General features: G+C 41.9%; 1 protein-coding gene across 6 annotated transcripts in view; it reads left to right on the forward strand.

Annotated features, from left to right (window-relative positions):
* The window catches only part of P2RY8 (P2Y receptor family member 8), a 62,058-nt gene extending 38,649 nt beyond the window's left edge, over positions 1–23,409 (forward strand). For 4 of the 6 annotated variants that reach the window (XM_075736841.1, XM_075736821.1, XM_075736834.1 and 1 more), the window contains exon 3: positions 18,744–21,800. In XM_075736841.1, the coding sequence (XP_075592956.1) occupies positions 18,812–19,885 (1,074 nt within the window). In that variant the 5' untranslated portion in view covers positions 18,744–18,811 and the 3' untranslated portion in view covers positions 19,886–21,800. Of the gene's footprint in view, positions 1–14,884; positions 15,510–18,743; positions 21,801–22,230 lie in introns of those variants that run through there. The other 2 variants (XM_075736848.1, XR_012832624.1) reach the window with 2 other exon arrangements.
* The last annotated feature ends 2,827 nt before the right edge of the window (positions 23,410–26,236 follow it).

Genomic DNA, 26,236 nt, shown 5'->3' on the forward strand with positions numbered 1-26,236 from the left:
GGAAAAACACAGTTACAAGCCATGAGAAGAAGTCCACTGATTCCAATAAATTAATGTTAATTAATCAGATTAATACTTTCTGTAAAACTGAATACAGAATATATCTAACTTCTTGAAGCATTCCAGAAAAGAACAGAAAATCTTCTAAGTCAATGGATAGTGTACTGCAGCAACAGTTTTCATCTTAGAGTAAGCATACAAGTATGTGTTTTACAGATTGCTTCTTCAGTTAAATAAAAGCAGGTGCTGTGCTGGCAATTTCAAAAGCTACTTGTTCTCCTTATAACACTTGGAGCATTTACAAAGCAAGACAGTAATATTTCTTAAACCATCATCAGCGAGGTAACTAAGCAATGCAAATATACTACTATTATAAAAAAAATAATTTAAATCAGAGTAGGAAAGTGACTGTTTAAAAGGCATTGAGCAAGTGAAAGAGAGCACTAGAATTGACGATGATCTGATTATCATCCTCAACTACGCGCCTACAGTCTTGTAAACTCTCAGAAGAATCCTGCTTCTTAATCATCTTTCTCTTGTTATTGCAAGGAGGCTTTTTCACAAAAAGATACAGAGAAGTCGATAACATTTTAATCTCCTTATTGATGTGGCTTTCTGCAGGAGGGATAATGAGGAAGCTCATCATGGTGGTTGTCCTCAGCCCACTTCATCCCAGCACTTTGGAAGTGCTCTTGGAGTACCAGAGCCATCCTTTTACACAGGAATGTTCAATAAGGTGGATCCTTACTCTAATCTAGAAAGTCATAGTGGTTTAGTTATCGTGCCATTGCTGAAAGGTCACTGACATACTGATCTCCTGATCAAAGTATCGTTGGTACTTTTTCATTCACAGTTTTGGCAGCAGGAGACAAGCTCGCTTTTGCTTTTGCAGAAAGGTGCATGGAAACTAGTCAGGAATGCTACTGCTAAGGACTGATTCCTCAAAAATATTTGGATGCCTAATTCCTTGTGAGGACTTTGGCCAAAATTAGCATCTTTCCCAAATATTTTGCTGCAGGTGCTTAAAGAAACAAGAAAAAAAGGGCAATAACTATGAGTCAAATAAAAGCTAGACATTTAATTAAATGTAAACTAGATAGTTCTCACTCTTTTCTTCTGTCAGATTATGAATTTGAGTATAGCAAATAAGGCCAAAGCAAGAATGAAATACAATTCTGTTAGTCTTGAAGACTGCAAAAGTTATTATTTCATTTGCAATTAAAATACAAATGGTAATGGGAAGGAGTTGGCATGTGATGTGACCTAAAAGTAGGAGACTAGTATAAACACATGTTCAGCCTAAAAAGTAGTCTGTCTTGTGATTAGTGTGACCATTTCAAAATATTTCCTGTTGTGATTGTACAACCTTTGAAAAGGAAGGATAGGTTTTAGCTGATGAATTGCTAGGTGGCTTCTCTTTCTACTAGCCTTCGGGAAAAAAAAAGAAAAGAATCATGTCTTTTACATGAAAGAAACAGGTAAACAAAACTAAATAAGCCTTTTTAGGGTAGTTTATAACAATGCAACAGAATGCTCTAAAAACTGTCAGTTTACGCAATGCAAACACAAGTAACTTTTATGTGTAGTTTATAGTACATCTTAGAGGTAACATCTATAGAGATGGTGTGGGAGTGGTGGGAGGTTTGAACTGAGGAAACCGCTTTTGAAATTTGTTTTTTTTGTGTGTGTGTAATGTTTTTAAAGAGTTTCAGAGAATTGAAAGGGGAACCTGCACTGAGCAGCTAGTCCTAACTTGTACAAAACTTTCCCCATATCATGTGATGAAATTTCTTTTATCACTGCACTCTTATCTTTGGTTTCTGAGATATTAGAACACTATGGCTTTGCTCACCTGCATGGTTGGCTGGAGGGTGCTAGAAGTGGCTGTAAGAATTTATTTTGCCTTTACAGGCTCTTTTATGAAAATGTAATGTACAACCTTTACTTAACTCCAATGTTCAAGAAAACGGATTTATTTTAAAGCTTGAAACTCTGCTTTCCTTTTCTTTTCTTCCTCTCACCCTCTCTGTATACGTGTACAACAATGAGGCAGAGCACAAGACAGAGAAATGCACACAGAAAAAGAAAGGATACTAAAGCTTCCCTCCTGGAATTTACATTGCCTTTATGTTTTTATATAAGACTTGCTGAGATGTTAAAATAAAAAAATGACTTAGACCTGTTTCCTTCAGTTTCAAATCACTGGCTTTTCCCATCACTTGCTTGCCAAACCACATTAAACCCCCCCGCAGGCTGTAATGCAAAGTGACTGTCCCAGGCATGGGTGACTCCATCTCGCACACCCTGCCGGGCCTCTGCGACGCCGGGCTGATGCCACACAGAGAGGCAGGCTTGCTGCCATGCACACGTGCTGAAACTGTGCCCCAGCCCCAGGGACTTCAGCAGGGCTGTGGAGGGCATAGGTTTGGCAGGTCTGGGGGAAAACCCTGAGATGGCCCCAAGCCCCTCAACTTCCCATGAGCAAGCACGAAACAGAGCCGGGAACTAAGCAGTAGCAACAATTAACAGACCTCCACTATTCTCAGGAGAAGTGAGAAAGTAGTTGGTGCTGATCTTCCTTCACAGCAGGCAGGGGGGCAGGTTGTGTTTTCAAAAGCACCGTTGTGTCTCTACTCCCAGGAAGTTGAGGAGCATCCTTTGGATTTCAGAAGAGAAGCTGGCTGCTGGGGGGGGGCTGTGATTGCATTTCAGTCACTGCCAAAGCATCAGGTGCCTGCCAGTGAAGGAGCTTCCAGCAGCAATTCTCCTTTGAGATCTATGGCGCTACAAGAGAGCGAAAAAGGGAACCAAAACTTTTCAATAGGGAAGCCCTCACGAGACCCCAGGTTTCAAGCTTGCCGTTTTCTACCAAGTCTCATTTCTCATTAGATATTTCCATGCATTTCTTTGGGGCCAACAAGTTCTATTTTTATGTTATATTGATGCTAATAGATTAATCAGCTCCAGCGAATGTTTTTGCTCACTGGAATGTGCTTCTCTGCACTGTTAGCTCACAGGAAGGCTCTCTCATGCAGTTTTGGTTTGCACTATCTGACTTCTCCCCACCGGCTCCCAAGATGGTGTTTTTTAAGAAGAAAAGGGATTCTTCAGTGATGTTAGAATTTTCTTTGGTATTTCTCCAAGACCTAATTCTGTACCTGTGTAGCAGCTCTGTAGGTTCACCAGAAGGCTCCCCTCTCTGCTGGGCTTTGCCATTATCCAGCGCTGCTTGTGTCAGTGGCCCAAAGCAATGGCTGGGACAACCTGGTGTATCTTCCAGCTGAGCACTTTAAGGATCCAGAAAAAAAAAGCAAAGGAGAAGCTTTGTCTCCTTAGCCTATCCACTAAACACAGGTAGGGTCAAATCTCACACACAGACGTAGAATATTATTTTTTAATTAAGCAGCTGAAGTTGTAGAAATTTATTCATGATAGGCTACAGGCCAAAGCTCTTGGGTGTTCTGATGCAGGAGCAGGAGACTCCAGGTCAGTGCTCCTGATGCTGTGGAGGCTCAGGATGACAGAGGCCTGAGTCAAGAGCTGCTCTTCCTCTTGCGAGAAGCTCCCATCTGCATCTTGAGTGGGTGGCTTCCACGAGAAGTCACACTGCGGTGCGTGAACACATGTGTCGCACCTCGGCGCATTTGCCCAGTTTGTTTAGGGCTAGTTGAAGGGTTTTGTTATTTCCATATCGTTTGCTCTCACAGCCGTTTCTCTATCCCAAGCACATCACTGCCACATTTACCATCCTCGTTCTGTGCTTGATGATACAGTCCTGCAGTTACAGCCTTCAGTCCGTGGAAATTCTGTCTCATTTGTTGATGCAGCTGAATTACTTACTGGATGTGACACAAAGCTTCCTGTAATACAATAGTACCAATCCTTCAGTGACATGGTCTATTTTGGCAGGGCTATATCAGCATGTGCCCTGGCGATACCGTTTCCAACAGTTACCTTCTATCATCAGACTTCTCAGATGCCTAAATTAGGTCAGATTCCCAGCTGAAAACTGGGGCAATCGGCCTCAGCATCTTTACACTTTTTATGTATCTGTAGACACACAAATATCTGGGGTTTTTCGTGGCTGTTTTACATGATCTGCTTTTCATACACTTCACACGTAGAAACTGTTTGTCCGGTTCCTTTCCTGGACTTTATTAATATCTTTTCCTGTCCTTTTTTTCTAAGAATACAGAGGATTTAATAACATTCCCACCCCTAAGTATGTGTCATCCTGAACTATGCTTTTCTGTGCCAATTGACTTTCTCTAGTCTTTAGTTTAAAAACTATACCCTTAACTTTTAGTAACAGAAGCCTTGCCCTGTTTTGGTATCGGTTGAACCATATTTTCCTGAATAGGCGCCATCCACACCAAACATTTCCTTTATTCTTAGTACATTTATATCACTTTCCTATGCATGTATTTTCAGTTACACACTGAAGCTGCAGGAATGCAGTAATATTTCAGAGTACATCACTTAGAGGTCTCTAGAGGTCCTAACAATTCAAATTTTACCTCCAAAGATCTCCTACAGCTCTATTGTTATTAGTATCTTATCAGAGCATAATCATACCAGTCCTCAACACTACCTTAGAGTTTGTCTTTACATAAACCCATGAGTTTCACAGTCTTCATCTCCAACAGGCAGTTTTCACGCAAACTGAAATATCTATAAAGCCCATAATTGGTACCCCAAGGGCTACAATTTCTCTCCTTTTTCATCAGGTGGTATTTTAATCTGTGCCACTGAAGGACCTCCCATCTGTAGGAGCTTTTTCTCCAGCTTGCCGTTCCTCAGTAAATGTCCATTCTCCTCAGAAAGGCAAGGACTGCGTGTCCATGGTGGGACTGCTCCTTTATGGTATGCCTGCAAGTTTCTTCAGCACGTTTCTTTTCTGCCTGATTATTGCATTCATTTTATTGTGTTAATAGGTTTTAGCAGAGCAGGAGGAGTTTATTTTCCTTTTAAACTACTTGGGTGAAGGGAAGTGTTTGTTTTGTCATTTTCAAGCGCCAGAGGGTAATAATATTGCATTTTCTTTTCCCATACCTGAATTGTCACCACAGTCACATTCTCCTCTGTCCTGTAGACTCATTTCGAGAGCCCATGCCACCCAGGGGCCTCGTTCTTGCTCTGACAAAGCCATATATTTCACTTGAGGTTAGACCCCAGCCTCAGTTCAATCTCAGCTAAACCTCAATAGTTTGATCAGTGCCAGGAGATGATTAATTAAGGGCAATATATTAACTGCCACAGTGTGTGGCACCTCACTGAAGACCAAGTCACATCAGATCATATGTATATTGCTATGCTTGGAATCACCTAAACCTTGCATTTAAAATATGCAGATTTGTTTTGTGATAAAACTTGAAAAGTTCTATGTTTTCCAGTCTAGGGGTTAAGCTAAACGAATTTAAAAAAAACTAATGCAGTTCTGTGTATTTTTCCTTGTCATTGCATTTCACAGACTTAATATACTTTTCCAAGGGGTTGAATTTTAGGTGTCACCTTAAAAGGAAATTCTCTTTAAACTCTGGAGACAACATTTTTCTCTAGAGTGTTTCAGACCTAGTGAAACTCAAACTTCAAATTTAGTCTGAGCACTTTTTACATTAGGACTTCCAGCTCCTCTACTGTAGGATTGCTCTCGTTTCATTTAAAGGTTTATCCTGCTAACATTTAATATCCAAATAGCTGAAATTTTACTTGTAGTCATGAAAAAAAGTTTAAAAACAGAAGAATGTTATCAATTGTAGCTATACTATGAAACAAGAAAATAATATTACATATGATCATACAATATAATATCATATAAGATATATAATATTGTGCACATATATATGTACACACACACATATAATGAATCAGTAACACAGGCTAAAGCATCATCCGATAAAAAAGACATTCTAGCACCTGGGATGTTGATTATGGGGTTTATAGGTATTTCAGTTTGTGGTACTAGTGAAAAAATATTTATAGCATAAATATATCATATAAATGATGTTTAATATATAATATTATACCCGTATATTATGATAATAATAACTCATACATCATATTCATTTTATAATTTGGATAAATAAGAATACCTACCTGTCATCATGAGGGCTTCCCACCTCTCCTTTACTTACCCTGTCCCGAGGCGCTGCCTGCACCAGAATCGCACTAAGGCTGCTCTCACCTCATACCGGCCTGTGCTGCTTGCATGAAGTCACCATAATATCTCAGCTGTGTTTATTTACCTTAAGTATGTGGGCAAGTAGACAACTCATGGCAGAGACAAAGTAGGGCATAAGTGGTAGTATATTGGCTGTAGGATAGTATGTCCTATAGTACAATAATGAATACACCTTCTCGCATAGTAACCTGGAGCTGTTTTGCAAAACTTTATCCCAGAGGGGTAAGCAACCTCCTTTTTCTGTGGGAGTGAGATCAAATACATAGAGTGGCTGATGAGGTATGGATTCACACCTTCACTTACATTGCAAGAATGTGTTTGCTTGCCCATACACTTAAAAATAGCAGACCACAGATACATGTAGTAGAAGAGATTGTGAGATACAGACTGTTTACAAATGGAGTACCCAGAATTAGCCCTATTAAGTTGGAGCTAAATGCCAAGGTCATAAAATTTTTCAGTACACAGGTGAATAAATAATAACCCTTCAAAGCACATAATTTTTTCTCAAGGTGGCAAGACTCCAGTAAGGATTTGCAGAGCAGCAATGATCCAGATGTTAGCCATAAAGAGGAACTCAAGTAAAGCCAATAACAAGCTGTCGGAATGTACTGTCTGTTGATAAGAGCAGAGACTAGCTCCCCCAACAAAACCACCTGTAGAACATGTTTGACTTCTGCCTGTGATTATTTCATAGGTAACATTCATGTAATAATATACCACCATATATTTTGACTATAATTAGGGCACATATATACTTCTCAATGCAGGAGGAGTATGTTAGACAAGGATAGAATCCAATTTTTGTCTTATTTATGCATTTAAGTTGCCTAAGTGCAGTGAGGATTTGAGAGGAAGACCAAAGCCTGAATATGAGAGCACTTGCAATCTGGTTCAGCTGAAGAGCTGAGCTTCGACCTGCTGTTTCACCTGCCCTCGAGGACTTTCAGAAGAATGAAACAATAGCAGATGTGATTTCAGTGTGCTGTTCCTGATGTATCTCTTTGTATTAGCGTGATAGCTCGAGTAGTCACAAAGAAACTTAGCAAAAAGTGAAGCTTTTGTTAGAAAACTTTCTTTCTTCCCATTCTCCATTTCTTGTATGTTACCAGTCATACCTTTAACTGGTATCAAATTGCCAAACTGAAGAGAAGTCAGGAAAAAAATCTTAAGTGGCAAATCAGGGAAAAAAAAATAATTATGTTGGCTCTTTCTTTTTCCTTAGTGTGCCTATATAATGCTGCTTTTAAAACTAGGTCACAAAGTGTATCTGCTCCTGTAGCTATTTCTGAGGTTTCTGTTACCTGTGCCCTGTCCCTTTGGGTACATCTGCTCAGCACTGCTCAGGGACTTGTGACTTTATAATGTGCCCTGTGCCAGCCACAGGCAGTGCAGCTGCAGTTACCGATGCTCAACATAAGCCATGAGCTTTTGCAGACAAGCCAACTTTCAGTTCTTTCAGCATGTGAACGACATGAGTTTGCATGAGCTCGGACAGGGTGAGCTGGCTTCTGTCTACTGAGCAAAGAGCTCTGAGGTGGTGTGCACACAGCACACAGAGCTGCCTCAGACTTCACTGGGAGATGCATGCTTACCAGACCTGCAGGACTGGTCCCGAGATAAATGAATCCTGGTCATGCCATCTGGGCTCCATAGCGGTACCGCAAGTGCCCCAAGTTGCTCCTCTCAAGATAGATGCAGGTGCTAGTAACACATGCCCTGATCATGATATGACCATAATTAAAAGGTAGAATCAGCCAGGGTAGCCCATGATTGTAGCTTGAATACTATTGACTGCTGATGGTAACACTGAAAAAATGAAGAAACTTTCTCTAGCAGAGAATCACAAGCACTTGTAAGACCATATAATGGGAAACAGTACATATACATATACAGTTATATATAGCTCAGTAGTACAGATACAATTCAGGGTTCACACTCTGAGCTGTGGCAATAAGCAGTAAGAGAAACTGTGCAAAGGAAAGAGTTGTGACAGTGCAAGATTTCTTATGATCACCCGAGGAGACCCCCAAGCACTGCTCCCTTCAGGCAACGCTGAGAGGCATTGTCCAAAGCGCTAGGGAACGAGGAGGCAACCACCGAGCTCACGTTTCCCACTGCCTTGGATTGCATGCATCACTGCCTGCTGGCCTTTGTCAGCCCAGGCACACCTCCCCTGCTGAAATACACATGGTCATCTAATGTCAGGGGATCCCAGGGGAACGAGTGGGCACCATATTAGTTCCAGCCATACAAAAGATCTTCCAGTAGCCCATTTTTTGTATCAAAGCTTTCAAGTAAGAGGCACAGTTTGACAGGAAGCAAGCTGTTCTCTACATCTAGCTCTTCTTGCCCTTTCAGGACCAGAGAATCATGTATGCGAGAAACCTGCCAAGTGCATGTCAGTTCAGTTCCTACAGAGCCCCTGCTCTCACGTATTTTTCAGCCAAGACTGTTCTCAGTAGTGCTGATGTGAGAATCATTTCTAACTGATATGTGGGCCAGGAGAATGCCCAGTCTGCCAGGAGTTCACCACCAGTACCTTGCAGAAGGCATCTGGGGAGAAGAGCAGAGCAGTCGGTCCTGTAGGTGGGCTGTCAATAAAGGCTAAATGAGATGTGCTGAGCAATTACAGCTGCAGGACCAACAGAAGACAAAATAATTTTTATTCAGCATCCCAGCTGTGGCATCTTTGCTACACAAACAGTTTTACGATCATGTAAATTTGACCACAGGTTTGGACACATGGGTGGAAGAAGACGGGTACAGGTAAAATCATGCATTTGGTCCTATTCTGTGCCAATTCATTTACACACGGAAGCTGGTCTGGTCATTGTAAAGTGGCAGCTGAGCGTTCCAAGTGTGAAAGGGGACAATTATCTGTTAGTGGATTAGTTCAGATTTTAACAGAATCCAGGCAATTACAGGCCTCCAGGAAACCAGGATCTGAATCAACAGGATGTTTAAAATGGGATCAATTCAGCTTCAAACACCTGCATTTACAATGGAAATTACTACATATGAGCCTGTTACAGTCATTGGAGATCTGCCCAGTACAGTCAGTGGCATCCACACTTTCCAACTCACCCTAAAATAGATACTAAGATTTCTACGGATGCTAAATCCACAGCTGTAGCAAAGACCAGGCAAGAAAAGTGCCAGCTATACCCAAATCCTGCTACCTAATGCTACTGTTCTGGAAAAAAAGAGCTGCATATTCATATAGATCCTAGTTAACAAGAGGAACAATAATTCAGCTTGTATTTACAAGTCACCAGTTGTTATGGATCCAGCATGGGCTTTTTGGGATATCTAGGAGGTAGGAAGAAGTTTTGTACATACTGAGACCAACTAGTGAAAGTAGTGGAAGAAGACCTATCTGAAGATGGCCTGCATGCCCAGCCAAGTTCTTTGATTCACCCCTAACAATACTATTTCTGACCCCAACACATTACATGAATGTTAGAATTACCCTACATTCTTTGCTCAAAACATTTCCCAAACACCATGCCAAATTATCCAACACCTCCAAAACTTGGTTGACTCTCCTGTTTATGGATTCCATCATATGTTAAATCGATCAACAGCTACAGACTGTCATATCCTTAGTGCAAGTGCAGGAAAAAGCAATGTGCGAGATTTTTCTCTTCTTTTCTTTTCTTTTTTTTTTTTAATCTCTGAAGATAATCTTCAAAAACATGCATGCAGCTCTACCTCAATTCCTTTGTGGACTGAAAAGGAGAGGAAATGTTCAAAAAGAGTTTCACAGAAAAAGATAGATGAAAAGATAGGAAGTACAGATTTCAAATAGAATATATATATATGTTTGCTGTAAAATTCCAATCAGACCATACAGATTCAATGTAAGACCATACAGTTTTCTGACGATTGAGAGATTCTCTGTTGGAATTCTGTCATATTGTCTATCACAAACACCATGTGCCAACAAACCTTTACTTCTTTTCCCAGCATTTGAAGTCAGAGGGGAAATGCTTGACTACACTTTTTCCTCCAACTTTCACAACAGCTATGTGAGGCAATTACTTCTAGTAGGAAGTAATTGCAGACTGGAAGCTGTTGTCTGTCAATTCTGGACGTAGACAATATTTGAAAGATTTAAAGTTATAAAGGAAATCGGTTAATGTGCTATTTAAATTTAGATTTGATCAGGCACTTTCTATGGTCAAAGTTCTATAAAGACATAAATCTTCATCATCTTGATATAACTCAATATCATGTAATAATAGTTTAGGGGCAAGCTACCTGCAGGAGGGCCCTCTGGCACAGGATAAGGTCACGCTACTCAGGATGTCCACCAGAGTGGTTAAAAGGAGTTTTGTGAGATGCTGGTCCACAGCCATGCACCATCTGACAAAAACTGTGGTGGAATTAAGTCAAGGTTTCCTGCCAGGCATCAGCAATATTTCAGTAACTGCTTGCATGCATGCTCTTCCTCCATGATACATGCAAGATAGCATTATTTCATCAAGAGGCAAGTTACCTTGTGCTGTTGGGAAATAAGAGCATGCACATGGGCAGTGACTGCAGAGGACTGTAAGTCCCGTAGAATGAATTCCTGGGCTGTTATGTTGAATTCTTAAAAGGGGTTGCTTTAGCTTTCCTAATCCTTTTAAAAATATCAGGCTTGCAAGAATTAAGCTTACAAAGTCTGAGTATGTAAAAAAGACCAATATATATATTATTTTCTAGCTATTAGCCCATAAACTGGAACGTCTTTAAATCCAGTTTAGGTAAGGGACTGTTTATCAGGGAGTGTAGTGACAGGACAAGGGGTAATGGGTTTAAGCTGAAGGAGGGTCGATTTAGATGAGATATTAGGAAGAAATTCTTTACTGTTAGAGTGGTGAGGCACTGGAACAGGTTGCCCAGAGAGGTTGTGGATGCCCCCTCCCTGGAAGTGTTTAAGACCAGGTTGGATGGGGCTTTGGGCAACGTGGTCTAGTGGAGGGTGTCCCTGCCCGCAGCAGGGGGTTTGGAACTAGATGATCTTTGAGGTCCCTTCCAACCCAAACCATTCTATGATTCTATGATTCTATGCTCACTCTAACTGAAATTTAAACCAGCCTTGAAAATCTATCAATGGAGTTACACAAGTTGGGTTTGAACTGACCTAAGGTTTTGCTCACAGAATTTTTAAAAGCTGACTATACTGCACACCAATAAAGAAAACTGCAAACTGCTTCATTTTATAGTGTAAGTAGCACTTAAAGTCATAGAATCACACTTCAGATGCTGAGAGGTTTTTGTCAATACTGGCCCACAGCCTTCCTATTTCCGTAAACCTGACTACTGCAGACTACTGAACTTTTTAAAGACCACATTGACTAGTTTCACTCGGAACAGGATTATTGACACAGATGACAGTTGGCTGTATTTATGCAAACCTTATCTAAATTAGGATGAACGTTGCTAACACCAGCACAGAATCCTGACTTTGCTAATTTACGGTTAGCAAAGGTGAAGGTTCAAGTGAACTAAAATTCAACTATCAGCAAAACTGCATAGTCCAGGACAGGCACAGGAAACATAAAGGTAGCCATGTACGGTTAATTTTACTCCTTCACTAGTTCTGAAGAATCAGTCCAGTATTTCCTTGCGATGTTTCTTTGCCTCTCACCTAACAAGCTCAACAGGCATGCACCCCTCCACTACACTAAAGCTGGTAATGCTTCTACATTTTCTTACTGAAAAATAGAGGAGTTTTTTACCTCCTAATGTGAAATACTTGTGGAGAGCAGACACTCTTGTTTTACTTCGCCCTAACTATTTGAGGTCAGAACTATAACCACCACAGGGTTACTTTGACTAGGTGTACTAAGATAAAGACTGAAGTTTGTTTCCGCAAGAGTTTTTGATTAATATAGTAACTATTTCATTGTAAAAAATATGCCATCTTTCGCACTGAAGGCATAAGTATGGTTTTCTCGTGTCCTTTATCTGAATAATCTTTGGTGAAAAAGAAGAAATAAAGGACAGATTTATTTTTCTAAAGCTAAATACCATAGAAGGTTAGGAATATTGCAGCTAGTTAGATGTTTTCAGATTTGTTTTGTTTGCTCAGAAATACTTATACACACAAGTGCACAGAGCATAGAAGTCTCATTTCACAAACATATTTACTCTTAAAAGAAGATAAGCTAAAGCCTAATGTGAAATAATGCCTTTGTGATAATATAACTACAGGCTCAGCAGCAGTTTCTGATCTTTGCCATAATGATACTCAGAACAAAACAACAGAAACAAAAAAGAAATCAGCAAAAAGAACAGGGAAGGCCCAATACAAAGAACTTCCTTAGAAGACTTCGGTTCAGATCTTGACTGAGTGAACCAAACCCTTAGCTTTTAGAGATGTAGAGATGTAACCCTAAAAGCTAAAATTTGCATGAGCGTTTATTGCAAGGGTGAGAAAGAACCATCCAGACAAAACCTGCAGCTTCTTTCGGTAAAGCCCACGTTCAGTTTTAGGAACGCACGATCAGAGATGCACTCATTTACATTCCTCAGTTTGGTGAACTTGAACATTTGCAGAAGTGTTTCTCTGAATTGCATCAATGATGCTTTAGGAACAATAACTGAGACGTGTTACAACAGGGCACTTTTTCTTCTTGTTCCTCATATTAAAACCCCTTATTCTATCTAAACACCAAAGTTTTTGTCACTTTTTCCACAGCTCAAGATGACTGGTTCCTGACTCCTTGCCTTTCTGGCTCCTTCCCCTCGTACTCAGTCTACAATATAAATTAAATGTCCGTTTTCTGTGCTTGTCTAATATTCTTTCATCTCACTAGCCATTCAGACAGTCCAGAAGGGGTTGAATCTCCAGGCAGCACACTGAGGATCCCTAAGTTTTCACTAGTTTTAGCTACATTTAAGTAGACATGAACTATCCTAACCCTTTAGTTCTTGTTACTACTTTGTAATAGTATTAAACTGAGCAAGTAAAAAATAAAAAATATTCTTTTTCAAAAATTGCAATCTTTTGAGAATGTGGTGGGTTGACCCTGACTGGGGGCCAGGTGCCCACCAAAGCTGCTCTATCACTCCCCTCGTTCACTGGACAGGGGAGAAAAAGTATAACGAAAAGCTTGTGGGTCGAGATAAGGACAGGGAGAGATCACTCACTAATTATCGTCATGAGCAAAACAGACCGAACTTAGAGAGGGAATTCATCTTATTTATTACCAAGCAAAACACAGTACAGGAATGAGAAATAAACCCAAATCTTAAAACACCTCCCCCCACCCCTCCCATCTTCCCGGGCTCAACTTCACTCTCGGTTTCAACCTCCTCCCCCCTCAGCAGCACGGGGGGACGGGGAATGGGGGTTACGGTCAGTTCATCACACGTTGTTTCTGCCGCTTCTTCATCCTCAGGGGGAGGACTCCTCACACTCTGCCCCTGCTCCAGCGTGGGGTCCCTCTCACAGGAGACAGTCCTTCATAAACTTCTCCAACGTGAGCCCTTCCCAGGGGATACAGTCCTTCACGAACTGCTCCAGCATGGGTTTCCCCCACGGGGTGCAGACCTTCAGGAGCAGACTGCTCCAGCGTGGGTCCCCCACGGGGTCACAAGTCCTGCCAGCAAACCTGCTCTGGCGTGGGCTCCTCTCTCCATGGATCCACAGGTCCTGCCAGGAGCCTGTTCCAGCCCGGGCTTCCCATGGGGTCACAGCCTCCTTCAGGTGCCTCCACCTGCTCCGGCGTGGGGTCCTCCACGGGCTGCAGGTGGAATCTCTACACCCCCTCATCCTTCCTCCATGGGCTGCAGGGGGACAGCCTGCTTCACCATGGTCTTCACCATGGGCTGCAGGGGGATCTCTGCTCTGGCACCTGGAGCACCTCCTGCCCCTCCTTCTGCACTGACCTGGGTGTCTGCAGATGTTCTTACATCTTCTCACTCCTCTCTCTGGCTGCAAAAGCTCTCTCTAACTTGTTATTTTTCCTTCTTAAATATGTTATCACAGAGGCACTGATGGGCTCGGCCTTGGCCAGCGGCGGGTCCGTCTTGGAGCCGGCTGGCATTGGCTCTGTCAGACACAGGGGAAGCTTCTGGCAGCTTCTCACAGAAGCCATCCCTGTAGACCACTCCCCGCTACCAAAACCTTGCCACGCAAACCCAATACAGAGAAAAAAACTAAAATACATTCTTCAACAATATTTGTGTTGATTAAAAGCTGTTAATATGATTTCTCTAAGTGCTTATGATAAAACCTGTGCTTTCATTTTTCTTTATTCTGAATATGTTTGCAATTGAGTTGAAATTGCATTTTTTCCTGTTATCTGAAACATGCCATCCTACGTTCTTCAGCTGGAAGGGTGTCTTTCCAAAAGTGTAACAGTATCAAAGAATTTATGAAATAAGATATGTTTTGGGATTTATTTTTCCATCTCAAATTACTAAACAAATCACAAAAAATTTTATAAAATGGTAATTCTGGCTTTCATTCGGCTCACAGGCTTTTCAGTCTTTTTCACAGGTGCCCCTGACATTGACAACAGGAAGAGAATAGATGTAAGAGAGGAAACACATCAGTTTTATTTAGTAGTCCCCTACAAAGAAAGTAGACTCATCTCTACTGTTACTCTTCCGTGGCAGAAATAGCACAGTCCTCTTCTGATTTTTAACTGTTTGATTTTCAGTATGCCCTTTAATGTTTTATTTGTCATCTTTTGTCAAGTGAAGGAAAAGGAATCACCCTTCTTGTCAACAAGGCACTAAGTGGCTGTCACCTTTCCTTACGGTTACAGCTCGGATGAAAACCTGGCATTACTGAATTTCCAAGTGAGCTTTCTGTGCAGAGTGCCATGAGCCAGTGAGTACAAAGAGGAGCAAAAAAATCCTACCTGGATTTAGCAGAGTTATTCCAGAGGATGTAGGTGCTTTTAGTACCTAACATAAAATTAAATACATCCATCTACTAAATGTTTCAGAAATGAGGCAAGCAGAAAAGCTTAAAATTTCTCTTTCTGTGTCAGAAGCTCGAGGACTCATATAAATGGTAATAAGACTGGATCTTCTCACTTGAAGAATCCTTACTGAGTTTTTGTTTCAGTCTACCTGTATGTCCATTTGTCTATTGTAGTTTAAATGTAGCTCTCCCCAACATAAAAGTAAAATCATGTCTTTCTGCCAGGGTTATTTATGTAACAGAACTGTATTTTTACAGATTTTGTATATGAAACCTTAGCTGAGGGCTGATGTTTTAAAATCATCCTGCAGCAAAGTTTTTCCTGCAGAGACTCCATGCATACTCCATGGTGTGAATTGCATTGGAACCCTGAAATTGAAAGGCAGCAACTCATCAAATGTAAGGGGAATCTAATTCTAATCCTCATACAGATTACTTTCTCGCTTGATTTATGACATTTTCAAGTTAAACCACAAGAGACAGACAGAGACTGTGGTTGCAGTGGGGGAAGGACTTAAAGTTACCCTGAACAAGATGAAAACATAAACAGAGCGTTAACTAAATCCAAATAGACACAATAATGGGAGAGGTAAAGCGTGTTGAAATGCTACATTGTGGTTCCAGCAGCTTAACCTGGTTATTTAAAAAGTAAAGCATCACAAGTAAGGGTAACTCAGAGGAGGCACTTCGGCTGGCCCAGACTTTCCTGAACAAGGAATTCAGGATTAGACCCCCAGAAGGATTTGGCAAAAGGAAAGCCAAAGTTGGAGGGAAGATTTTCTGTACTCCCTATTTTCCCTAGAGGCTATTTATCCTTGAGAATGACTTGCAACAACATTCTTGTGTGCTTCACATGCTCTCTCCTCCCCTCCAGAACACACTAGGGAATCATCGCATCGTTCTTTTGTGCCTTGTGATGGGCATCTTCCTTACCAAAACCCATGCCCAGGGCACCTACCCTTTTTGGAGAGCTCTTGTAGGCACATAGCCACAGAGTCTGGTGCCTTTGAACCTGTATTCAAGAGATGCCTAAATTTGGGAGGCACTTGTGTTTTATTGACGGTAGAGTTCCATAAGTGCAAAACATCTGCCTGTAGCCAGGCCACAAATCCTGACGGTGTTTTGCGTACTGCAGAATCTGTGCATGCATTTTATCTCCTTCTTATCAGGACGTGCTCTCAGATAAAGCAAGTTTAGAAGAAAATACGTTTGTGATTAGCCCTAACACAAAACCAAATGTAAGAGGTATTCAATAGCCTGTGTGACAGATTTAATGGAACTTTTCACCTATACTCCAACTTCCCAAGTACATAGAATTTCTATAGGGATATCTAGGGGTGAGTTCCCTTAGCCTGTGAGAGCAAGTATCTTTCACTTATTATTAGAGCTCCGTAGATACTTTGATATAGGTAAAACTTTTCTGTTTGTTTCGGGAAGTTTAGGGTTCTTAGGCACAAAGGGGTGTCACTTGAGAAGGACTTTTGAGCCAGTAAGGAGTTCATGAATAGGTATTTATTATGGTAAGTCATAGATAGAAGAGTTGATACAGATAACATTAAGGTTTTTTCAAGAGCTTTATCTCAGTAAGTGCTTTTTCCAGTTCCCCTGAATATTGAACATTTAGTTTCATCCTTGATATAGCTCCACTGACAACAACAGCATTTCATCAGCAATGGATGTGGCTCAAAGGTTTTTTTGCAGTTGTGATCATGTGATGTGCTCGTTACTTGGAACATGTTTGCTCTGTGTCATGTGCATGATATATTAGGAACATATCTCTGACTTCTTAGCAATTCCTATTTTCTTGTGCCCTTTTCTGGGCTTCCAACAGTTCAGCTAGAAGCTCCTGAAAGACTGGCAACATTTGTTAACATCATTTGTTTGATACTGATTCTCACTACTTCTGAATATTTTTAGCTGACATTTGAAGCACTATGTCAAATTGATCAGATCAAGAAAAAAAAAAAGAAATAAGCTCCTGCTGAGCTTCTTGCTGCTGTAGCTGTGCTTTTCCTTGATCTGCATTTAGCGTATTTTTAGAGTTGAGTATTTCTCTACTGCAGTACAGCTTGCAGTAGAGACCTCACCCTACCAGGTCTCATCAACAGTTATTTTGTGACAGGGCTAGCAAGTTATTCAGCAAGATCCTCTGTCAGAAATCACAGTTTTTGTCAGAATGGTCATTTCCATCTACAGTTAGCCAACACTGAGGGCTGACCACCTCTCTGAGGGACTGACCTGTTACACTTCTCTCAGGCTATGACCACACAATTAAATAAAAAGGTCTTATTTAACCAGATCTGAGGTTGTGACACCAACTGACTGGCATCTACTCTTTTTTAATCTAACCTCCTACAGCAGCTGTGTCTTGGAAAGAGATGCTTGGATTGAACAGTGCAGGTGATCAGAATCCACAAGTAGGAGTGTATGACTGTACCCACTCACTGCCTCTTTTATTAAACAGCATAGATGTGCTCAGAATTATCAGCTGGCTTGGCCTGGCACCCCTTTCAGGCCAATATTGCCACTCTTCACAGAACTTACTGTTGCTCTGTCCTCTGTCTTTCTCATCATTCATTGCTGTTTCTTCACTTTTTCAACCGTGTACTTTTGTGAAACTGCATCCCTGTACTTGCAGCTTGATCAAAGTAAGCACACAGCATGTAGCACATTAAGGCATGAGTTCTTGTTTGCAGCTGCTAAATGCTCCTACACTGTATAAAATAAATAAACTAAACCATACGCTATTGTGTGTGCCAGGAAAGATCTATATAGGCCAGACAGTGAAAGCATAGTTTTGCTTTGCAGACTGCACGACTGAAACTAATTTTGCAGAATGACAGGTGATTCCAATAAGACAGCTGCAAACAGAACTTTTTTTAATAACTTACATCTTGCAGAAAATGAAACTCTATAGCTTTTCTTTTTGTTAGAAGAGGGCTTGTTACTTCTTTAGCCTGGTCCCTTCAGCCTGTAAACCAGTCCAAGCAACCACAATCCATCCCTGGTTCTCGATTATACATGGTGTTTTCCTTATATTGTTTATATCATTAATATATCAAGAATAACTGATTGTATGTTTTCCTTTCCCCAATTGAAAACAAACAAACAAACAAACAAACAAAAAAAAAAACCCAAACCAAAAAACACCAGAACTTACTTGGAATGGATTACTGTTTAGTTGAAAGAAAAAAAAAAAGTCAGAAAATACTGTGTATTACAAGAAGCAAGATCATGACATTCAGGCAAGATCATGACATTCAGAGTAGATAGGATGGATTTAGCTCATGGAGATCCTATGGGATAGTGTTCTCATGCAGACATCAATTTAATTTCAATTTGTGATATGTGATTTTCTTTATGTTACAATAACAAAAGAGATGTGATAATGCACAGGCTGCAGAAAGTATCGGAAAGCCAGTCAGCAGGGAAAAAGTAGCTGTTCAAGGCTAGGAAGAAGTGAGACTCGTAAAACATTACCATGATTCGAAGATAATTTTAATGGATTCAGTTCATTCAGAGATAATCTGCCAACTATATAGGGCTTTTTTTTTTAGTTTGATTAATAGAAGAAATATGTTCTTAATTTCTATTTTGACATATTGCTTTTCTCTCTTGACATTTGTCCTCTAGGTTTTTAAGCCAAGTGTTCATGATATGATCCAGCTGGCTTATAGGGATCAACAACCCCCTTGTGAATAATGGTTAAAAACGGATCCCACCTGGACATTGAAACGCTGGCAATGCTCCAGAATAAAGCTATCTCCATCACCCTCCCAGTTGTGTATACACTGGTGGCCTTGATCAGTATCCCTGGCAACTTGTTCTCCCTTTGGGTGCTCTGCTGGCACATCAAACCCAAAACACCTTCTGTTATCTTCATGATCAACCTAAGCATCACGGACCTCATGCTGGCCAGCTGCTTTCCCTTCCAGATTTCTTATCACATCCAAAGCAATCACTGGAGCTTTGGCAAGACTCTTTGCAGCCTCGTGACTGTGATGTTCTACTCCAACATGTATTCTTCCATACTGACCATGACCTGTATAAGCATCGAGCGGTACATGGGTGTGGTATATCCCATGAAGTTGATCAAGTGGAGAAGAAAAAGATATGCCTTGGCTGCCTGCCTAGGCATGTGGATTTTCTTGCTACTAGCCTTCTACCCACTAGAAAGCACAGATCTGACCTATGAAGTGAAAGAACTAGGGATTATAACTTGTTTTGATGTCCTCAAATGGGATATGCTGCCCAATTTTGCAGCCTGGGTAGCCTTTCTCCTCACGCTATTTGTTGTGCTGTTCCTGATCCCTTTTGTTGTAACAGTTGGATGCTATATTGGTACCATCCGGAAGCTTATTCAGACATCAAACAGATACGGTAACAAGCAGAAGACTAGATCCATATACCTGGCGATGATAGTTCTTTCAGTATTCATCACTTGCTTCGCTCCCAATAACTTTATCCTACTTGCGCATATGATCATCCGCCTGTTTTACGACAGGAGTTTGTACCCTGCCTACAAGCTCACCTTGTGCCTCAGTTGCCTCAACAACTGCATAGATCCCTTCATTTATTATTTTGCATCCAAAGAATTTTACCAGAAATTCATGCAAGTGTTTCGTCCTAAGGTACTGCTCAGTGACAGTTTGGAAAACAGAAGGGAAAGCTTATTCTCTGGCAGGACCATGTCAGCCAGGTCGATGTCAAGCGGACCTATGGATGGTTTAGAGGGAGTAAACGCCTATTTGCAAAGGCAGGAAAGTGTTTTTTAGCCTTAGACATCCCCAGAAGAAAGGCACCTGTGAGATCCACGAGTAGACACAGAAAACATTTCTTTTTGAATGGCTGCACTCAAAATATCTTGCTCCAGTGACAGAACTCAAGCCATCCTACTTCAGTATTTTCTGGTAAGAAATGGAAGCATTAAAAGACCTGAGTTCAAGAAGCCACTGAAGCAAACCCAGCATTGGTAATTAGGGGTTGGCCTGGAATTAGTCTTACTGCATGAGACCAAGGGATAAAGTTTAGAACAAAAATTACTTTCAGGTTGTATGATCTCAGTGTTTAACCAAATGCTTGTGATTCTCAATGAATGTGAAATATTACTGTATATGAATTAGAGGATACACTGAAGTTGGATTTGGGGTACGGGAGTTATTTTTCTAAGCAATGTGCTGGGTTGGGGTTTTTTTGTTGGGTTTTTTTTGATGTATTGCTTTCTCTCTTGTATTTCTATAAAAGAATGAGTAAAAATAGCTTGTCGTTTTACCATCAATGCATAATGCATATCCACTGTGAATTCACCACAACACTCACCCGACTGTTTATCAGAACCAAATCACACTAACCTTTGAAAAGGTTAGGTTGACTCATATTATTTATTTCAGTTTTATATAGCAAAATATCTCATACAATGAAAGGAAAGTTAGAACTAACAAAGTTTGAGACTACTTCAGCAGCTGAGAGGATTATATTTTCATTTCTTGAAGTTATTAATTTCTCAGGACAGTGGGGAGCAGTTGATTTAAGAAAACAGATTTTTCTCACATTGACCTACTACTACAGTAATAATGCTGCTGCTCATGTGTGATTGGTATCAACAAGTCATTTTTACCAATTCACTATAGGCTATATGCAGAATCACCATCTCCCTCATCAGAGAATTTAGCTTTATATTAGTGCATGGACGGTGAGTTTATCGTCCTTATGGCAATGGTATGGATTATTAAGCAGATTTTCAGCTGGATATTTGAGAATTCAACCACAGACTGGAGTGATTCTGCGCCAGCAGAAACCAGCTGAAAACCTGTCCCTATGGCCAGATGTCAGAAACGTACTTCTTTCGTACGCTAGGCAAACAGAAAGAAGAAGAAGAAATGAAAGCAAGGCTGGAGAATGGGAGAGGTACCAAATACCCTGGAAATAGGTTGATTGTGTGGTCCTGTGTTTGGGACTTCTCTCTGAAATATGCTTCTCCAGCTTGTTTGCATATACTGTGCCATGTAATTCTTCTCACATCTCAGCAGCAGCCTGTGGGCTTGGAAAGACAACTGCTACAGAATATGTTACTGAGGACAGACAAAGGCAAAGTTTTCCAGTAGTATTTACAGCTTTTACCTACCCTTGGCCCTCATTGACAGTGAAGAGCCAAAAAAGACCTGACAGAGCCAGGCAAGCTTCCCTTCACAAGAGAGACAAAGCTATACGGCATCCTTTTGCTGTGCTGCGACTCCATCCAACGCCGAGTAGGAGGCTGTCGTTGACATCATGGATAGTTGATTCAGACACCACATGTTACGTCTGCCTTGAGCAGATCCTTGCTGCTTTCTGAGCTCCTGTGCCTAAGTAAAAGACAACACCCAAGGCCCTTACAATCTGTCTTCTTTCTTTGTGCATGACATAGTTAAAACACAATTTCCACTACTAATCACCACGAGTTTCTTCATGATAGAGGCTAGATAACCACAAAATCAACTATGAGATATTTGCATGTCCTATCTTCTGCTAAAGTATTGTCATTGAAGCAGGATAAATGTGAGTGGACCTAGTACTACCCTTCAAAAGTCATCTGAAGTGTTTTATGGCACTTCACAGTGTTAGTTTTAATTGATGTGCACATTTTCTGCCCACAAGGCCAACCTTAATGATACATAACCTGTCCAAACCTTCCCATCAATTTGCTGGGAAGAGACTCTGCATTACCAGACTGAATGCTGGGCTTGCTACTGTAAATCACCTCATGTGTGCTGAAAAGGAGTTCACTGAATATACTCCTGTGTGAGTCTGGGGCTCTGACTTCTCCCAAGCTCCTCTTGAGCTCTGAGCTCTAGCACATGCTCCAAAATGCGTGCTTGCACCAGGACCTCCAAAGAAAGAATGATGGCTGTTCCTAAGCCGTCTCATATCCATCAAGCAGAAATTCAGTTAGTTTTGCAAACCTGCATAATAATTGAGCAATACATGCTTTCACATTGCTGTTTAAGTCCATTCACCATCCACTTTCACAGAATTCCAGCTTTCTGACTGTGAAAACTGTTTACAGCATATTGCTGTGGCAGAAACTTTTTTGGAGGTTATACTGAAATCTCTCTTTTTTTTTTTTTTTTTTAACATGCAGGTTTTTTTACAATGAAAACCATTACTTCTCCTAGCTCTAATGCAGATTTTCACTTTGTTTTATTTTGAACCTGATCCCCAAGCACTTAGTGCCTCCTAAAATGTGCTGCAATGTGCCTGAACTGTAACTGACAACAGAGCCAAAAGGGCAGAAACTTTGCACTTTGGACATCAACTGATACATTTTGAAAAATACTGAATTGTTCCTTTTGCCAGAGAGAAAAGATGCCCACAACTGACCAAAAATGTTCTTCTCTCCAGCCTCACGCAGCTCTTCATAGCCCTTCATCCCGCTTCTGACATTGTCTAAAAAGGAACAAGGATGCTAGGGCTTGACCTGCTGGGAAGCAGCCCTGGGGAGAAGGAGCTGGGAGTCCTGGTGGACAACAAGCTCTCCATGAGCCAGCAGTGTGCCCTTGTGGCCAAGAAGGCCAATGGTATCCTGGGGTACATTAAGAAGAGCATGGCCAGCAGGTTGAGGGAGGTTCTCCTCCCCCTCTACTCTGCGCTGGTGAGGCCACATGTGCAGTACTGTGTCCAGTTCTGGGCTCCCTAGTTCTAGAAAGACAAGTGTTTTGGGTTTTGGTAGTGGGGGGGCTACAGGGGTGGCTTCTGAGAGAAGTCAATGCCAGCCGGCTCCAAGACGGACCCACTGCTGGCCAAGGCCAAGCCCATCAGTGATGGTGGTAGCACCTCTGTGATGATAACATATTTAAGAAATTAAAAAAAAAAAAAAAAAAAAGAAGTGGCATCTTTTGGCAGCCAGAGTGAGATGATGTGAGAAACTCTGCAGACACCAAGGTCAGTGCAGAAGGAGGGGCAGGAGGTGCTCCAGGCGCCGGAGCAGAGATCCCCCTGCAGCCCGTGGTGAAGACCATGGTGAGGCAGGCTGTTCCCCTGCAGCCCATGGAGGAAGGATGGGCAGCAGAAATTCCACCTGCAGCCTGTGGAAGACCCCACACTGGAACAAGCAGAGACACCTGAAAGAGGCTGTGACCCTGTGGGAAGCCCACTGGAGCAAGCTCCTGGCAGGACCTGGGGCCCAATGGAGAGAGGAGCCCACGCCAGAGCAGGTTTGCTGGCAGGACTTGTGACCCCGTGGGGGACCCACGCTGGAGCAGTCTGCCCCTGAAGGTCTGCACCCCATGGGAGAGACCCATGCTGGAGCAGTTCGTGAAGAACTGCAGCCTGTGGGAAGGACTCACCTTGGAGAAGTTCATGAAGGACTGTCTCCTGTGAGAGGGACCCCACGCTGGAGCAGGGGCAGAGTGTGAGGAGTCCTCCCCCTGAGGAGGAAGGAGCGGCAGAAACAACGTGTGATGAACTGACCGCAACCCCCATTCCCCGTCCCCCTGTGCTGCTGGGGGGAGGAGGCAGAGAATTTGGGAGTGAAGTTGAGCCCAGGAAGATGGGAGGGGTGGGGGGAGGTGTTTTAAGATTTGGTTTTATTTTATATTATCCTACTCTGATTTGATTGGTAATAAATTAGATTAATTTTTTCTAAGCTGAGTCTGTTTTGCCCATGACAGCAACCGGTGAGTGACCTCCCTGTCCTTATCTCTACCTACAAGCCTTTTGTTGTATTTTCTCTCCCCTGTCCAGTTGAGGAGAGGAGTGATAGAGCTGCTTTGGTGGGCACCCGGCGTCCAGCCAGGGTCACCCCACCACAACAGGGAACTGGAGAGAGTCCGGCAGAGGGCTACAAGGATGATGAGGTGACAGGAACATCTCTTGTATGAGGAAAGGCTGAGAGAGCTGGGTCTGTTTAGCCTGGAGAAGGGAAGACTGAGAGGGGATCCTATTAATGCTTATAAATATCTAAAGGGTGGATGTCAAGAGGAAGGGGCCAGACTCTTTTCAGTGGTGCCCAGTGACAGGACAAGAGGCAATGGGCACAAACTGGAACACAGGAAGTTCCATCTGAACATGAGGAAAAGCTTCTTCACTGTGAGGGTGATGCAACACTGGAACAGGCTGCCCAGAGAGGCTGTGGAGTCTCCTTCTCTGGAGATACTCAAAACCCTCCTGGATGTGATCCTGTGCAACCTGCTCTAGGTGATCCTTCTCTAGTAGGGGGGTTGGACTAGATGATCTCCAGAGATCCCTTCCAGCCCCTACTGTTCTGTGAATCTCTGATGCCTTGTTCAGGTACTTCCTCATGCCATTTTGCTAACTAGCCTGTAGTTTGCTCAGATTAGGAAAAATTCCCATTTGGGTCAGCGAGATTGTTGCTTGAGAAAGGAATACAAAAATGAACCCAACGACTGCAATCTTTTGAGTTTGACGGTGTATACTGTGAATTTTGGAGGGCTTTTTTAGAGAGGAGAAGAAATCATTAAAGTGGCCCAACATACTGTTCTTTGACACTGGAAACATGTGCTTCTGGGGCACCATAAAGTAGCAAGACTTCTACCCTCTTTGGTCAGTGTGTGTGAGTTGACATACATATATGTATATAAATATATACACATAAATATAGATTGCCATTTGAGAGGTTATTGAGAAGTTCATGTCTATATTGCCTTTGGTTTGGGGAATATGGGACCTGGGCAACATGCTTGCTTGATTGCCTCTGTGGTTAATGTACTTTTACTGAAAAGTAATGAATGTATAGACTCCTGTTTGGTTTGGTTTTTTTTTTTTTGTGGTTTGGTTTTTTTTTTAATTATTGTTTAGCAATTTAATCTATGAATATGCTTAGGGTTTTTTTATATATAGTAATTAAAAAAAAAGAAACCATAAAAAGGACATGATTTAAGATTCTTTCCTTTGTTTGCACGGGCCATGTGTGAGAAATTTCCAAACTTAGAAGAGGGCAGGGAAACCAAGTTATGAAATATAATGAATCCATTTCCAATTGCTATTGTGGTGTTTTTTAGATTCCTGTATCATTTTAAGTCTCATCCTTTTCCCAAGCATTTTGAAGATGGATTATTTTTTATTTGCATACCTGTTTTTTTTTCTTTTTTTTATACATATCTTAGAAGCTGGCATTGACATACCCCTTTCACACAAATTTTAAAAGCAGCAATACTTGAATGAGATGTTGACTAACTTGGAATCCTTCTCCTTGCCCAATAGGTGCACCAAATACATATATTTTCAATTTTTAATGTATTTCTGCAGGGGGCTGGCAGCCAGGGCCTGTCCCAGCCCCAGCCAGGCACAGGGCAGCCGGGGGCAGCGGGGCAGCCCCAGCATCAGGCACTTCCGTGGGGATGGGAACAGGCTGAGGCTGGGACGTGGGCCCATGGCTGGGCAGGGCAGGGCCGTGGGGAGCTGGAGACCGGCCCTGATGTGGCAGTGCTGGGGCAGGGACTGATGGCCCCGGGGGGCTGACATGGGGTCCTGGGCCCTGGGCAGGGAGAGGGGAGCCCAGGGGGTGGGCAGGGACAGTCAGGGTTGGTGGTGGCTTGCTAGACTGACTATGCTTCATTTTGGGTTCAATGTCTGTTTGGCTACATCTATGCTGATACATGAGAGGGCCAGAGATCATCCTAAAGTCACTCAATCATTTTTTATTGTTTTTTTCCTGTTCAGAGTGTTCAAAATAACATGATGTCTAGATTGCTGCCCACCAGAGTGGTGTCACTCTAAGGCGATGCTGAGGGTATGTGCTATGTGTTCAACAGTGTGCATGATAGCATGAATGTTTCAGGGAGAAATTCAGCATTGCTAAGTGTGAAGTAATACACATGGGGAAATCCAGTCATAGCTTCGTGTACAAAATCATGTTGCTTGGCAGTGACCACTATGAATCATAATACGTAATTCCATGCATCAGCTCAGCATTGTAGAAGTCCATGGTTCACCAACACATTGTTTACTCTGTGCACTTCTGGTCTCTTCATCACAGATAGGATCTGCAAGAACTGGAAAACGCCAACAGAAGGGCATGTGGGATGGTCTAAGGCATGAATTTAAAACCTTACAAGTTAAATAGACTAGGACTCTTCAGCTCAGAAAAGAGACAACGTAAGGTAGGTGGGAAAGAGGTCTACAAAATC

Source organism: Balearica regulorum, chromosome 1, assembly GCF_011004875.1.
Source record: "Balearica regulorum gibbericeps isolate bBalReg1 chromosome 1, bBalReg1.pri, whole genome shotgun sequence".
In the NCBI taxonomy this organism is placed as follows: Eukaryota; Metazoa; Chordata; class Aves; order Gruiformes; family Gruidae; genus Balearica; species Balearica regulorum.